This window comes from Solanum lycopersicum, chromosome 8 (assembly GCF_036512215.1).
Source record: "Solanum lycopersicum chromosome 8, SLM_r2.1".
Taxonomy (NCBI): Eukaryota; Viridiplantae; Streptophyta; class Magnoliopsida; order Solanales; family Solanaceae; genus Solanum; species Solanum lycopersicum.
Genome location: NC_090807.1, coordinates 3,478,488 through 3,496,439, shown reverse-complemented (window position 1 = coordinate 3,496,439; position 17,952 = coordinate 3,478,488). Strand labels below are relative to the sequence as shown.

General features: G+C 30.8%; 2 protein-coding genes and 1 pseudogene across 2 annotated transcripts; 2 read left to right on the top strand and 1 right to left on the bottom strand.

The window, feature by feature from the left end:
• The first annotated feature begins 10,106 nt into the window (after positions 1 to 10,106).
• LOC101258576 (probable WRKY transcription factor 53) lies at positions 10,107 to 12,110 on the top strand. The gene is made up of 3 exons (XM_004244582.5): positions 10,107 to 10,628; positions 10,916 to 11,044; positions 11,180 to 12,110. The coding sequence occupies exons 1-3, from the start codon at positions 10,300 to 10,302 to the stop codon at positions 11,802 to 11,804; spliced, it is 1,083 nt and encodes a 360-aa protein (XP_004244630.1). The 5' UTR covers positions 10,107 to 10,299; the 3' UTR covers positions 11,805 to 12,110.
• On the bottom strand, positions 10,107 to 17,878 carry LOC101258284 (uncharacterized). The gene is made up of 3 exons (XM_004244581.5): positions 17,388 to 17,878; positions 16,085 to 16,102; positions 10,107 to 15,814 (listed from the first exon to the last, which is right to left on the bottom strand). Exons 1-3 carry the CDS (start codon positions 17,713 to 17,715, stop codon positions 15,624 to 15,626), a joined length of 537 nt encoding a protein of 178 aa, XP_004244629.1. The 5' UTR covers positions 17,716 to 17,878; the 3' UTR covers positions 10,107 to 15,623.
• On the top strand, positions 12,782 to 14,710 carry LOC138337767 (probable WRKY transcription factor 53; annotated as a pseudogene).
• Positions 17,879 to 17,952: the final 74 nt, after the last annotated feature.

Sequence of the window (17,952 nt, the reverse complement as noted above, 5' to 3'; positions counted from 1 at the left end):
TTTGGATCGTATCACCAAGTTATCCTATTGAGGTTGATGATCCCTTCTTGAAGAATTAGTGTAGACTTGATTGCAACATTAAGCAATATTTTTAGCTCGGTGCAGATTAACTAGTTATGATACTTGTATAATAGTCTACTAGTCTACTGTGTTTCAAGGGCTGAACTTCTGGAAATTTGACATCAAGTCCATGACATGTATTGTCCACTTTGTCCCAACAGACTTTAAGGATTCATTCTTTGGGCTACTTTATCATCTGTCATGTTTTGCTTCAACTTAAGGTCCACATCCACGATAATATAATCTTGACATCAAGGTATAAGAGCAATCGCATGGATAATTTACTAGCTTGGTTGTAAGCGAATCAGTACTTAGGGGAGAGCAAACAAAATGAGAAAGTGATTCTCTCACCTTCCTCAAAGCCTCCCACTTGAAATTAAGTGTGGCGCACAACTCATGGGTGATTTTCCTAGATCATTTGGAGCTAAATCCAATTTCCCATTTGATAATCCAAAGTTCTCTCATGAAGCCAAACTAATACTCTCAAAAAGGATAACTGTTCTGGGGGATTAAACTATCTGGTATCTAAACTCACTAGCTAGACTAATTAGGATTCGCAACATGTAGGCCCAGTAAGGAACATAAAGTTCTCCATTCCTAGAGCTCGAGCCCGTGATCATGAATCAAGGGTGGAGGGATCTTAACCATCCCATCACATCCTTTTAGGGGTTCCAAAAAGAGAATAAACACGGATAATTGGATGTTATCACTGAACTACTTTGGGGTCGATGATCCTTCCTACAGGAAGTCGTAACATGCTTGTAGATACCAGCTACAAAACAAGCCACAAGCTTTGATACTTCCAGCGATACTTGCGTGAGTTAGATTTTAGTGCCAGATTGGTTGTCTCTTTATTTATCGTGTGTGTTAATCAATTTTTCATTTCATTTTCAAAAATCTAACTAATGTTCAGACCTACACATATATATCGGATAATACTTATGAAAATACAGAACGTACATACAATGATGTAACTTATCCTGTGTTGGAGTCAGAAGAAAGCAACCCTAAACAGATTTTAGTTAAAGACCATTTTATCCGACTCTTGAAAGGGAATAATATTCTGAGAAGATGGAAAAGGAAGTATCCTCACTCTTCTTTTTCTTTTTTATGATAAAGATTTTCTTACTTCTTTTTCACTCTTCTTTATTCATTTATTTTGATAACCGAGAAGTCCCTGAGCACCAGCAGCACACAACTTGGAACTCGATCAATAATGAATCTGTCCTTCTACCTTTTCCACTTCAATACAAGATTTTGTCTGCAGGGTTCAAACCTAAAAAGGGCGCCTAATCGACACATCACAAGTGCACTCCTACCATTATCCAAGTCATGGGCCACAACTCAAAAATTCTGGGAAATATAAAAATCTCAAACCAAGAAACATTATGAATTCTTCCTCAAGATAAACCTGGATATAACTGAAACTAGAGAATAAGGAACTTACAGTTACAAGGCATAATCAAAGCAGCATTGGAATAGAATTTGACAATTAATACTCAGATCACTTAAGTTTAAGTACTTCCACTCCGAATTTCAATTGCAATTGTGTATACTATGGAAAAATCTCCATAATCAGAAGCAAAAGCTTCTCAAATCCACAACTTATGACTACTTTGAAAGTAATTCAATCAATCAAAAAAATATAGTGAAATGAGAAATCAAAGTGAAGCATGCAAATCGAAACAATAAAACTTAGACATTGCTAAAACTAGAGAATAAGGAACTTACAATTACAAGGCATAATCAAAGCAGCACCGGAAGAGAAGTTGACAACTAATACTCAAATCACTTAAGTTTAACTACTTCCATTCAGGATTTCAATTGTGATTGTACATACTACAGATAAATCTCCATAAACAGAAGCAAAAGCTTCTTAAATCCACAAATTATAACTACTTTGTAAGTTGAAACAAATTGAATCAAACAAAAAGATACAGTGAAATGTGAAAATCAAAACACAGAAAAACTAGATTTAGCTGAAACTAGAGAAGAAGGAACTTACAATTTCAAGGCATAATCAAAGCAGCAGTAGAAGCAAAGTTGAAGGAATTGGGGAAGTGACTGTAAAAAAGAGGGAAAGATTGGGAAGTTTGCCGCGCTAGGGAGAATGACCGAAAATCGAAATGATCCTTTTATGTATAAAATTTGAAATGAATTGAATTTATTTATTCAAAAATAAATGTTCTCTATTTTAATTTGGCAATGATTTCAAAAAATTTTAATCTTTGTGATTTAAAATTTATCATAAGAAAGTTAAAATTAAAATATTATTAAAAAATATATTTATATTTTAAATAGACCAATAAGACAAACAAATAAGAAAGAAATATTTTCAATGCATAAAGAGATCAAAAGTACACAATGTATGGTAGGTTCTTGAAGATTGAATAGTTGAGTTATATATCAAAAGCAACAACTATAATATACCTGGAACATAATATAATTTCAGAAATAAAGTTAAGAGATGATGATGTATATACATATTTTATTCATACATTATACATATAGAGAGGTATAATATTAAATTAAGGGAAATTTAGCTAACTAGTTAAAAAAATCAACTTATTTAGTTATAATATCCCTACTTTAAGAATATTAGTAAACATGTCAAAAATGTCATTATTTTAAAAATAAATAATTATTTTGATATTATTAATATTTTCTCTCTCATTATTTACACTCTTTTTCTCTCTCGTATAAATTACACATTTTCCTATATTTATGTAATTGGATAGATGTTAATGTCATCTTAATTTTTCTCTCTCTTTTCTTAAGCTTATCAATTTCTCTCTCTTACTTTCTTCCTAATCAAATTGCTAGATTTTTCTCTCTTTTCTTACTCTTCTTTTCAATTTCTCTCTCTAACATTCTTCCAAATTAATTTCATAGATTTTCGATTCAATATATTAATATTTTCTATTATTCTTATTTAATTTCGTTGCAAGATTTGATTTGAAGATTAACCTTGATTTGGGTATTACGTTTTTTAGATTTCTCATTTATTTACTTACTGATTTTAGTGTTTTTTTTTTTAATTTTTTTGTTTTGTTGTTATTCTTAAAACATTTTTTATGGTTTGAGACTACATAATTCTCTTTTCAATGAAGTTACTAGAGTTATTGGACAAAATAATTAAAGTTCTTCCGATTTTCCATCATTTAATTTTTTTCACTCAAGAATTAAACAATAATGTAGGTTCCGCTTCTAATTCTAAGCAGGATATACGATGGGGAAAAATGCATGAATCCGTCGATGTGCAAAATCTCACACAAATTCATAACCATGAAGTTGAAGAAGACCAATTTGTGGGATAATAGGTTTTTTTTTTGGCATGTTCTGTGTCTTGCATGTTTAGTTTAATTTGTTTAGTAACTTTTAAGATTAAAAAAATTCATGTTACAATGCGTTTGGAAGTGTATATGGAATTTTTATTATGTTATAGTTAGTATTTATTTTTGTATTTCGTATATTTATTATATTTTGTGTTCTGTTTTTTTTTGTGTGTGTTAGTTATGTCAATGTAACACATTATATGAGTTTGATTGTGTATATTTCATAGTTTTAATGTTTTTTGTATTCACAGATTTGAAAGTGTATATTAAAACTTTGTTCTGTTTTAGTCCGTATGTATTTTTGTATTTCATTGTTTTATTGTATTTGTATCCATACATTTGGAATTGTATTTCATATATTTAATTCATTTTGTATTCTGTTTTTTTTTTTAGTTATGTCAATATACCACAGTTAGTATTAATTTTTGTATTTCATATTTTTATTGTTTTTTGTATTCATAAATTTGGAAGTATATATTGAATTTTGATACTGTTTTAGTCAGTATGTATTTTTACAATTAATAGTTGTATTCATTCAAAAATTATGTTGCATTGTTTATGAATTTGACATTTTTTTTTCTAATTTGTATTTATTCTAAAGGTATGTCAACTAGTTATGCATTTTATTTAAGAATGAGTACACCAAATATTCAATTATTTCTTTTTAATTTTATATTTCATTCACTTTTTCATCATACTAATTTTTTGTATTTTATATATTATTATACAAATTTCTAAATAAAGCTAGAATAAATAAAAATACAAATAAAATACATATTGAAATGAATACATACAAGATTTTTGAAAAAAAAATTACTATATAGGGAAAAAAATATATGAATACAAATATATTTGTTAAATGACTATATAGATACATTCGGCATGCCTAATGGAATGAATACAAACTAATAAATACAAGATTTTTGAAAAAAATTAACTATATAAGGAAAAAAATATATGAATACAAATATATTTGTTAAATGACTATATATATACATTCGACATACCTATTGGAATGAATACAAACTAATAAAAAACTATGATAAATATAAATAGAATATATTGTGGAATGAATATAATTTTAAATAGGTAAAAATTCTGGAGAAAAAAAAAGAACAAGTTTAAATTTTATTTGAAAATGTAACTTATGAGAAAATTAAGTGATCCTTATCTTTTATTTGAAATATTCTCTCCCTTGATTTTCTCCCTTTTGTTATTAAATAATTATATTCTTTAAATAAAAACAAATAATAAAAACATAAATAAAATACATAACAAACTAAAATTTGACATTTTTACTAAATATTGAAAGTGTTGCTAATGAGCTCTCTTAAATGTTAAAATATTGACATTTTAAAAAATTTCCCTTAAATTAAAGCACATAATAGGAGGGAGTACATAACAAAAAAGCCCAAGTAAAATTACGAAAAAAAATAATATTAGCACGATAATAATGATATGACAATTAAAAGAAAGGCATAATACATAAATATGTCCCTTAACTTGGCTTCGAATTATATTGATGCTCTTCAACTTTGAGTGTGCATAAATAGACACTTAAACTTGTATAAAGTTGAACAAATAGTCACACATGTCTCCCTCTTATTGACCAGGTCAACTTCTTTGCTTGTTAATTTTCTAAAATCACAAGTATAATGATTCGAACTCATAACCTTAAGATCGGAAGTTAGAACACTTATCATTCGAGCAACTTCATCTTCTCTAACTACTTAAAAAGTCTACTCTTGAGTGGTTTCAATTTTTTAAAATTTCTAATCCTATCACTTTATATCCACACACATTTTAGGATCCTCATCCTTATTTCCACAATTTTTATTTTCAAATTTTTTAAATTCTTGAAACTATAAAGTGAAAAATCAAACAGTGTCAACAATAACAACAAGTGAAATAGAAATATTTGGAGAAAGCTTATTGAAGCATCTTGAAATTCATGGTTGGTGATTGTTGATTTTTCGAATTGTCTTTATTTGGTAAACAATTCCATCTAAGACTACATTAATAAAAGACTATATTTACATCACTATACTAAAAAGGTCTAATAAATATGAATTTTATCATTTATCTCTCATAAAAGCTTGTAATTAACAATAACTTTGTTTAATGATTCATGGTGATTTCATGCTAAATATAATTGATAACGGATTTTACTATTGAAAATAGAGAATTTATCTAACACTAATTTCAAATTATTATTTTTAGTAATGTCGCTACATTATTTCAAATTTATCTTTGAACATCTAGAAGTACAATCTTTTCAAGAAAAGAAAAAAAGATATATACAAGCATTTTACTCGTTTCGTTTTTTCTGTACTTTGACAAAATCAAACTTGTTAGTTAGTTAAAAATGAGAAACAATTTATATTGCTAAACAATGGATTTAAGATACTGTTAATTCTATTTAACAATTGAAAACTATTGTTAGTTCTAGTTAATAATAAACTAATGGTTGAATTTAACAACAATATATAGCATATCTACTGTGAATTGTGATTCTACGTATGGATTTTTAAAAAAAATAGAGTATACGTAAACTTTAATCCTATCTTTTGTAAAATAAAAAAAAAATAATTTCCAACAAACTCTTAGACTACAGAAAAGCTAACCGTTAAAATACATCTACTAAATTAATATAACTATTTAATGAGGATAATCTTTAATTTGAAATTAAAAATTAGGATAATATTTAAACTTTGAAGAATCAAAGTTCTATTTGTTCAAAAGATAACAATTCTTACCCTCAATCTTTGACTTAAAATGTGATTTTTAAAAAGAGACATATTTTTCTTATAACTCAATTATTAATGTTATATATACACAATGACAAAATTAGGAATTTAATTAAGAATGTTTGAAATTTATTTCTTTTTTAAAAACTTATATATTTTATATTTTTTTTAACATATAATATTTGTTGCCAATCTGTGTTAAAAAAAATCAAAAATTACTGGTTGTAATAAATCATTCAGAAACACGAAGTAACTGAGATTTTTAGAACCAGTAAATAAGATGAACAGAAATTTATTTGTAAAAATAATTTAATCTGTAAAATTTACCAGAATCTTGAATACTCTTTTTGATAATTTAGGAAGAAAATCAAGTCCACTGAATTCACAGTGTCCCCTTAAGGAAATTATTCCCCTCTAGTATCCGAGGTATGATTTGGAATATAACCTCCCAGGGTAAAATGATCTTAATCAGTAGAGTATAGATACCAAAAACTCTACTGTCAGCGAATCAATCCACAGCAGGAAAGTACACGAAGAAAAATGTGTTTTTTAAGAAGTAGGAAGATCAGAAAATTCGTTAGTAATTATTCTGAAGACTGAATGGTATTTATAGGCAAGAATAATATATTCTGAAAGGTTGCAACCCTTTCAGAATTGACACAACCATTAATGAAAGGTTGCAAACTTTCAAATGGTATTGACTGTTCCTGAAAGTTGCAACCTTTCAGAATAGTGGCGGAAATTTTTAAATATAACGGAATTTAAAACGGATCACGCGTGCGGATTTGGGTCGGGTTAACTAAAAAGTTGAAAACATTTCGGTTAATTTCTATTATCAACTGATTAATTGAAAATAATTTTTGGCCATTTAATTAATTAAATAAATAATTAAAATAAATTTGTCCAAAAAATTATCTCTCGATCATTTGCCAAAGCCAAAGCGAGCGACGACGACGGCGCGAGGAGGGTCCCTCTTTCCAACCCTTTTAATAATTAATAGGAGTGTTTATTTATTTAAACTCTCCTATTTTCATTTCCATTACCGATGAGGGACTATTGCCTTTTTTATTAAAGCATTAGAGGACTTTTCAAGTTCTAAACTTTTCAAATTCCTCTCCTTCCCTCTATTTCCCATCAATTCTTGCTACATATCCAATAATATTATTCTTCAACGAAAGATGTTTAACTGGTCATCCTTCACTATATGTAGTACGTATATATATATATATATATATATATGAGATTTGAATTGGTCACACTTTTATTTTTTTTATCTAGATTCATAGAGTTATTACGTAAGGAATGCTACGTAATATTGTCGCAAGAAAGTATGTATATTAATTAATTAAGGTTTAGTGATAGTAGTGGACACAAAAGCCAGTTACAAAATTTAGATAATATGACTTTTGATGTTTAAAGGTTTTAATATTAACATTACAAAAATTCTGAACATAAATATCTTTATTATATCTTTAATTTAAAATACATCATCAAATTATTTTTCTTAATAAAATGCATTTTTTATTATTTAAATTTTTATAACTTTCATTCTTTTGTTAAAATTTATCAAAAATTAATAATTATTTTATAAATACATGTACGGTCCACACTACTCTCAACAAAAGTCCTTAAACCACCCCAGTAAACCAATTATTATGGTCATTCTACATATATCTAAAATAATATTGTGATTTTTTAAAACAACATTTTGCATTGTCTTCCTTTTAAGTAGAAATTTTGTTTTTGTTTACTTTTTATTTGATTTGATATCGAATGTATATCAGTTGAAAAGTTTTCTTTTCATCGAATCTGCAAAAAAGTGTTATCAATCAGAGACTTTTACTTCTAATAATTGAAAACGAAATTCGAATACTAGAAATCAAAATCAATTGAATTGTGATCACCTCAACTATCATTTTGCCTCGAAAAACTATTGATTTAATGACATTTTGACTTCCCAAAATGAAGATGGTGTGTAATTAAGCTCTAACTTCGTTCAGTTGTAAAAGGAGAAAAACAAGACATGTTTCCTAGGAGACTCACACCGTACTAACATTATTTTTATTTCTTTTTAACAGCAAACAAGGGTCTAAATTTTTTATTTTTATTTTTGGAATTTTTTTGAATAGGTATTAAAATTATAGGTAGGTTTTTTTTTTATGACAATAGTATGAATTGAATATGTTTTTGTGTTGAATCACTAATTTTTTGACAATTTTTAATAGATTGGATGAAAGTTGTTAAGTTTTAAATACTTGAAGAATGTTTTTTTTTTGTTAGCAATGATAATCTAAAGACGTAATTTAAGTTGGGGGTATAGTAAGAATATTTTTAACCAAAATTCGAGTTATACACATGGATGAATTCAATTTGTTGATGTCGATTCTTATAAATTCAACTCGATACAAGTGTCCATGTTAGCACAGGCCCTATATATGTTATTCTCTTTGTCTCACTTTATGTGACATAGATAAAATTTAGAGAGTCAATCAAATTTTAATATGATTTTTAATTATTTTAAGTTGTTACTGATTGTAATTTATAGTACCTTTTAACCTAATTTTTAAATAATATATGTTACTACTTTTGTCTCAATGTAGGTAACACATAGAATTTAAAGAGTCAATCAGTGGGTATTAATTATTGAGATTTACAATACTTTTTATGTAGTTTTCCAAATTAAATAATATATGGCGGAGCCACCATATATTAGGGGTTCATCCGAACCCCCTTCGGTGAAAAATTATGTTATTTTTATATGGTTAAAATAATTTTTTATGTATATATAGTGGATGTTGAACCCCCTTCGACTACTTCGTGTGTCTATTTCTTTCAATTTTGAACACCCTTATCAAAAATTCAGACTTCGCCTCCGTTTAGTCCCATGTTATGTGACACAAATAAATTAATTTTATAAATTAATCAAACTTTTATAAGCTATTGAATTAATTTTATATATATATATATATTTATTTATTTTTTTTAAAAAAAATATTTTAAGTTGTCAAGTAATATAATTTATAGCATTTTTTACACACACATATAAAAAAATTAAAAAGTAAAACAAACAATTAAAACGAAAAAAATAATAATTGAATATAAGAAAAAATGTCAGATAGATATATAGATCATGATCTACCTGATTATCCTTACTTATATATTAATCGGGGATAAACATATGTCAATTATGACCTACCTGATTATCTTTAGTTATACATTATATATTAGTAGTCGAGATACTTTTAACTGAAATATTGTATAAAGTTTATTAAAATTAAAATAAAGAATATAAGCTCGATATTAAAAATCTTTGCACATATAATATTAAAATTAGTTGGGGAGGTCTGAATTGGTCAACCAATGGATTATTATCTGTTTCTACAGTTATTATGCAATAGAGTGACTGGTGAGGCCTGAGGCAAGAGAATATATATAATATTATTATATAGCATATTTAAATTATTTTGTTATTTGTAATAAGATTATACTGTAATTATATATAAATTAAAACTCTTTTATAAACTTTATATTTTTATTTTTTTTAAAGTTCCCATTATTGTCCAATGTCTTTCTTGAAACTCGAATAATTAATTCATATTGAAACAGAGAAATCCTATATTGAAAAGTAAATATGATTCCATACATAAAACTAAAACTCAAAGACGTCTAATTAAGAATGTTGATCAGAAATCGCATATCATTTTAAACAAAAACGATTTTATACTCGAAATTCAAATCTGAGACTCGAAAAGATTTGAAGATGATTGAGACTATTAAAGTTTTGAATTGGTCAGCACTCAACATTTGGACTTTCTTGTTATTATGACCAAAGACCAGTCCACGTTAGAATTACTCGTTTTCATCAGTCAACTTTCAAACTCTCCATTTTTTTCCACATGCCTTTTTTGTTTCACTATAATTCCTTCTCTTTTAAATTCAAATGTTTCATTCATTCAACTTCTCCATCAAATTTCACAAAACTCATCAAGATTCTAAAAAAGAAAAAAAAAACTTACTCCATTTACCAAGCTTGTGTTCGTTTTTCGAAGTAACTTGCTCGTTGATGACATTCTATTCGTAAGTAGGTTCACATCGTACACCAATTGAACGCCTTTCTGGACTTCAGAATAGCTCCCCCTTTACTTCTCCCTTTCAAAATGGATTGTGCATCAAACTGGGAATACAAGACACTCATCAATGAGCTAACTCAAGGGATTGAACACACAAAGCAACTTAGAGAACACTTCCACTCTACAGCTTCAACTTTTGAGAATCAAGAATTGCTTCTTCAGAAGATTCTTTCTTCTTACGAGCAATCTCTGTTGATTCTCAACTGGGGTGGCTCAACAGTACAATCCCCGCCGGATCTACCACCATCAACTGGATCAATCGAGTATTCGGCATCCGTTGATGGAAGTCCTAAGAGTGATGACAAGAAAAGGAGTGACCAAGATCATCATGCGCTCATTAATATTTCAAAGAAGAGGTAGAAGATCAAATTCCGTTAAAAATGACGCTTTTCTATATTTAGAAAATTCATCTAACTTCAAACTTCTCGTTTTACCTTTAGTAACCTGCTTTTGTAGCTATAGAAATGTCATGACATGTTTAAAACCACAAGATCTAAGGATACTACTTCCGTTATGTGCCAAAAAGTCTCCTCTTTTTGGGAATCCGTGTCAAGTCAAATACTACTGTATAAAATGAAAAGGAGAAAGTTTTAGTAGTTAATTTTGATTGGTCAACTAACCTGGTTCTTGATGGATATTGCAGAAAATCACAGCCCACATGGACTGAACAAGTCAAAGTCAGCGCGGAGAGCGGATTTGAAGGTCCTACTGATGATGGATATAGCTGGAGAAAGTACGGACAGAAGGATATTCTAAGAGCTAAATATCCTAGGTAATAAGTCAACTTCAGTAACCTGCATGAAAGTCATAAACTCATAAAAATGAAAAATGAACTTTTCACTCGATCGATTAACAGTTGAAGAGTAGAAACCTATGTTCTGATACAAAGTTTACATGTGTTTTGCAGAAGCTACTACAGATGCACCTATCGTCACATGCAAAACTGTTGGGCAACAAAACATGTGCAGAGATCAGATGATGATCCGACTGTATTTGATATCACATACCGAGGCTCCCATAATTGTCATCATGCTACTTATTCTGCACCACAACCAACATCGCCAGAGAAACAAGAATTCGAAAACCAAGCCGTTTATCCAACAGGGCAGCAATATTCAAATCAAGTGTTGATGAATTTGAGAGCAAACCTGAGAGTCAATACTAATGACTTGGACGAGAATGACCCAGCAGCATGTCATTTCTCCTTTGTTCCAACATTTTCTTCTGGTATGACAGACGATAATCGACATTTCCAGATTTCTCATGTCGATGACAACCTGATAGGTAGCGGCTATTCACCGTCTTTTGTCTCTCCTACTACCCCTGAATCAAACTACTTTTCAGTCTCAACCAGCAGCCAGATGAATGGTTACGGAATGGTTCATAACTTGCACCATTCGGAATCAGACCTCACTGATATATTCTCAGCCAACACTTCCACAACGAGTTCTCCAATTGTGGGTGATTTTTCACTTGACCATTTGGAGCTGGATCCAAACTTCCCATTTGGTAACCCCAAATTTTTCTCATGAACCTATACGATAATACCCTAGAAAAAGGACAATAAAGACAAACAGTTAGGATGTTATCAGCAAGTTACTTTATTGAGGTCGATGATCCTTCCTTTAGGAATTAGTATAGATATTATTGTAAAAATTAACAACAAATTAGCCACGTATTTAGAAACTAGCTATCGTATTTGTACCAATAGTCTACTGTGTCAAGGGCTGAAACTTCCAGTATTAGACATCAAGCTGCTAAGTGAAAATTAAAGCATATTCTTGGTTATTGAACATTCAAGATTTTTAATAAACTACAGACAAACTATGTTGAGTTTATCTTTCCTTGCTATATCATATTAGTAGACGAAGAACAATTGATGAAACCGCAAAGCATTAAATCTAAAAACTGCAGGCACTAAGATGTGACTAGCCCTTAGGTTTGTTGCAAACAGACAGTACACTGATGCAATGGTAAACTAAAGTTGTCTCTAGTGACCGATAGGTCACGAGTTCCCCGAACCCTTCGTGAATAGGGGATGCTACATACATCGGGTTGCCCTTTTTATGGACAACAGAATTAGAAAATCTATTACTAGCAATTAAACCATTAAAGAGAGCACGCCATTTACATGAAATTGTTCGGAGCAGGTATTTTGATAGTCAGGAGAACCTAACAATAAATTCCGACAGACTAACAAGTAAATATAATAGTTTAAGAATGAGATAAACCATCAGAAAAAGTATGAAGCCACAGAAGATGGTGATTAACTAAGTTCTTCAATTCTTGCATTATGACATCGATTTATGCAATCTATACAATAATCTCTCACTGATAATGCATCAAGATGAGACCCTTGTTTATTATAGAGAGGTAATTTTACAATGAGTGTCCTGTTATAATGGTATATGTTATTTAAGGTAAAATGTTGTCATATAGAGGCTAAATGTAACACAAATAATCATTCCAAAGTAAAACTTGTCTATTATAATGAAGTGTTGTTCCAAAGGATAGTTGTTATAGAGAGGTTTGACTGTGTATTTAATTTCACATAAAAGACTCGATATTCTAATATTAATTACCTCCTACTTCTATTTACCATAGTTCGAGTTGTCAAATGATTTTTAGGATTTAAACTCACACTTGATATAAAAACTTATTTGTAATTGATTTCTAAATAATTTGATAGTATAAAATTTCTTTACACTATGAGTCTATTACTGTATGTAAGCTAAAATATTCTTTTATAGACTACTGAAGTTTTGAAATGGTCAACTCTCAATATTTGGACTTTCTTATTAGCAATCTCATTATTTTCACTACTTATAAGAGATTTTGACCAAACACCAGTCCAAGTAGAATTCAGCAGTCAACTTTCTAACTCCCCTCCACTTCCTTTTCATCCACATGCCTTCTTGTTCACTTTTCTCATGATTTATACTACAGATACTTCCCTTTTAAATTCAAATGTTTCTATCAGCTTTGCTTCAGTATTCATCTCCAACAATAATCTCTTTAAGCACCCCACCCCCCACTATACACATACTTCAAAAAAAAAAAAAAGACGAGCCTTTTCTGTATCCAAAATTGTGCTCATTTTTCGGGGTAGTGAAGTAGGTTCACATCATATCTAAGTTCCTGTAATCTGTTATGCTAGACTCCTCTTACCTACTGTGCATGCAACTTCAAGGGTATTTGAGAAGATACCTTTTTGAGTTAACTCAAGCAAGAAACTCAAAGAGTCACGTCAGGAGAAAGAGTTAAGCTACTAAACAAAGCTGTTGTTGGAGAGCTCGGTATAAGCGAATTGCAGCTTCCACCTTTATATGCTTCACAATAACTCCCTTTTTATTTTCCAATTCCTTCTTTTAAAATGGATTGTTGTTTCAACATGGGAATAGAAGACACTCATCAATGAGCTTACTCTAGGAATTAACACGCTAAACAGATTAGAGCTTACTTGAGCTCTGTAGCTTCCACTTCTAAAAATCAAGAATTGCTTCTTCAGAAAATCTTTTCTTATGACAGAGAATGTATGTGGAATAGAGAAGTTGTTCCCAATACAAAGACCAAAAGAAATGTATTAAAGACGATCATGCTTATGTGCACATTTCAACTTCAAATATAAAATGTTCTCCTTTTGGTCATTCTGCTTTATAAGTACATAATTAAGATGACAGGAGTATACTTTTCTGGGAATTTTAGGAAACAGAATTCTATGTTCTGATACCAAGTTTATATATGTTTTGCAGAAACTACCACAGATGCACATATCATACATGCAAAATTGTTGGGCAGCAGCAAGTGCAAAGGTCAGATGATGATCCTAGTCTCCAACTGTATTTGAGATCACATACAGGGGTTTCCATAATTGTCATCAAGCTACTTATTCTGCAATAAACCCAACATCGCCAGAGAAACAAGAATTGAAGAAACAAGCCGATTATCAAGCAGGGCAATATTCATATCAAGTATTGATGAACTTGAGATCAAACCTGAGAGGCAACACTAATGACTTGGACAAGAATGAAACAGCATGTTCTTTCTCTTTGCCTTCAACATTCTCTGGTTTGACAGAGGAAAATTGACATTTCCAGATTTCCCATGTTGATAATAATCTGATAGGTAGCAGCTATTCACCATCTTTTGTCTCTCCTACAACCCCTGAATGGCAGAATCGAACTACTTCTCAGTCTCATGCAGCTGCCAGATGTATGGTTTTGGAATGTTCATCATTTGCACCATTCAGAATCAGACCTCGCCCATATATTCTCAGCCAACACTTCCACAACAAGTTCTCTGATACATGGTTGAGATTTCCCTAGATCATTTGGACCTAGATCCAAGCTTCTCATTTGATAACCCCATTTTTTTCTCATGAACCCAAGCTAATATTCTTGAAAATGACAATAAAGACTAACAAACAGTTTGGATATTATCACCGAGTTGCTTTGTCAGGTTTGACTATCCCTTCTTTAGGAATTAGTATAGACATGGATATGATTGCAAAAATTAATAGCAACTAGCCTCAGGTTAGAAACTAGATATTAAATTTGTATCAATAGTGTACTGTTTTCAACGGCTGAACTTCCAGCCAATTGACACCAAGTTGCTGAGTGAAATTTAAGCATATTCTTGCAAAAGGCTATTGAAAATTCATAAATTCTATCAAACTACAGACAGCTAAGGGTCCAGGTTCACCTTTTGAATATAACAACATATTCAGTGTAATCCCACAAGTGGATCTGGGGAGGGTAGTGTGTATGTGGACCTTACCCCTACCTTGGAAGGTCGAGAGGTTGTTTCTGATAGACACTTGGCTCAAGAAGAAGCATATCAAAGTAGTTCAGGAAAAGAAATAACGGAAGCGGAGAAGCCACCACAAAATACTAAAGACAGCATGATGGAGCATTATGAAAAAAAGGGGAACTCAAACAATAACAAAATAATACTATAATTGAAGTACAAGAACAATAAATTGTAACAGATATCGAAGACGAACAAACTACAAGAGACTTCTACGACTACTTGAATAATAAACTTGAACAGATTAAACAATAAGCACATGCATGAGAGCTAGAGAAGATGGTGATTAACTATGTGCTTCATTGACTGTTCATAACATTGATTGACGCAATCTATACAACAATCTTTTTCTAATGATGCATCAGGATGGGACTGTTAAACCTATGCTTGCAGTGAAAATACAATGGACAAAAGAGTCCAGAGCAGCATCCAGTAACAGCATATACCTAGTGAAACCAGACGGGCAAAGAAAACGCAACATTTTTCTTTGAACCGCTGATATTCAGATGTATACAAACAACAAAAGGATGATAGGTACATGTCAACTAGATTGATGACTTCTTCTTTTCTTTAATTCTGGAGACATCATTGTTTTTGCTCTCTTCAGGATTCTCAGCTTTCCTAATAGCTTCCCTTAGCCCCAACACAATGAATAAATTGGTTAAAGTGAGCAGTGACTCAGCTCCTCCATGCAACCAATCAACGTTGGACAGGGAAGTTCCATAATGCACCTTCGCTGTTCCAAAGCATGTCAGTTAGAATTACAGTTAAAAGTTAGAAGGGCCCATTTGGCTTAGCTTTCTAAAAGTAGTTTTTAAAAATTCAAACTTCAGTAACTTTTAAGTTAAGAAAATGAAATGCGGGGGTACCTACTTTTAACTTTTTTCAAGTCGTTTTTAAAATATCCAAACACTCTTGAGGGCTGAAAACTACTTAAAAGTTGGTCAAGCTAAGCCAAACACCCTCTTACACAATCAATAGATTCTTTGCTGAGAGAGGAAGTTACCGTAAATTCCAGCAGGAACTGCACAAAAGAGGTGAAACAGAAAGAACACAATGTCAAAACAAATCAAATGGAGTTAAAACTTAAAATGATATTACCAGTATAAAGATGTAATTTTTTGAAGAAGAATATGAGGTAGATATGTAAAACATAAGCAGAGAAGTATGTGGACAAAATTTACGCACAACTACTTCTTTTATCTAAGTAGGCAAAGCTCTAGGCAGAGAATCTTAAAGCATCAATGAAAGGCATAACCAGTCATTAACCATGATTGGTCAATCACATCGAACCCAGTATCCATGCAAGGCAAATATTTCAATGATTGCTCTCATCGAATTTGAACCAAGAAACAACATACTTAGTATAGTTCTACAAGTGGGATCTGGGGAGGGTAGACTGTATGCATACCTTACCCAAACCTTGGCAGGTCTTACTACACAAAAAGCAAACAAGATGTAGAACCCCAAAAATGTAAGCTTTGGGGCAGTTTTCGATTTGGTGATCAAGTACAAAAAACCCACATAAGGGAGAGGAGAAAAAAGCAAAGAGCTGTGAAGCTATGCTCTGTGAGTCAATATTTGGTGCCCATGGAACAACAGGCAAAAATCCACACAAATCTTGCTCATTTCACTATAAAGTTTTCTACTTTCACCACAGTTGAGTTGTTTGGTAGTACTTCTAAAACTGATATTTGTTTGGGAACAATTGAAAAATGGAAAAGCATACAATAGGGTTCTTCCAAACAAACACAATATGATGAATACTCTTAAGGGGTCATTTGGTTGCTGGTTATGAAGATAATTGTTAATCAATTAAAAATGGAACTATCGATATTCTCTTTGTTTCATCCATTTATTTGTCTTACTTCCCTATTTAGTCGGTTTCAAAAGGAATGTATCTTTGGAACTCTTTAGTTTCAACTTTCCACGTGTCATGCTCGAGACTACAAAATTAAACCTACAAAATTAAACCATATTTTAATACATTCTCCGTATTTTTAGTTTAAGACTACAAGATTCAAAATTTTCTTTACTTCCATAATATCCGTGCTGAGCCAAAACTAAACAAACAAATTAAAATGGAGGGAGTATAAAGTTTACTTTCACCACAGATGAGTTGTTTGGTAGTATTTCTAAAATTAGGATTTGTTTGGCAACAGTTGAAAAAATGGAGAAACATAGGAACCAAGAATAATGGGGTTCTTCCTAACAGACACAATATGATGAATACTCTAAAACAATAAAACAAGAGAAACAATAAATATATATAAACATAAATACACAAGGAAAATGTTGAAGGAACTTACTTGTGGCACCCACAAAAGCAAGCAAGAAATAAAACCCAAAAAGTGTAAGCTTTGGGGCAGTCTTGGATTTGGTGATGAAGTACAAAAAACCCACATAAGGGAACAGAGAAAAAGCAAATAGCTGTGAAGCTATACTCTGTGAGTCAACATTTGGTGCCCATGGATCAACTGGCAAAAACCCACACACAATTCTTGATCTTTTGCTGTAAAGTCTTGTTTTTTCCCCATAGTTGAGCTGTTTGGTATTTCTCAAATTGTGGAAAAATGGTGAAGCAGAGGAAGCAAGAATGATGGGGTTCTTCCAAACAGGGTGTAAACAGTTCAGCATTTTTGCATCAATGGCTTCTTCTGTGTTGAAAAGAGAAATGAAGGCTCAACCATAAGTAAATGATAGAGTGAGAGGAGTTGAATATGGGCTTGCTGGACTACTGTGAACCAATTCATAGTTGGTCTAATCTACTCAATTAAAGATGGCCCAAGTGCCTTAAGAAAAAAAATATATAAATTACATGAATATCATAGTTTTAATATGAAATTACAATCTATTCCTAATAAGTTTTTAAAT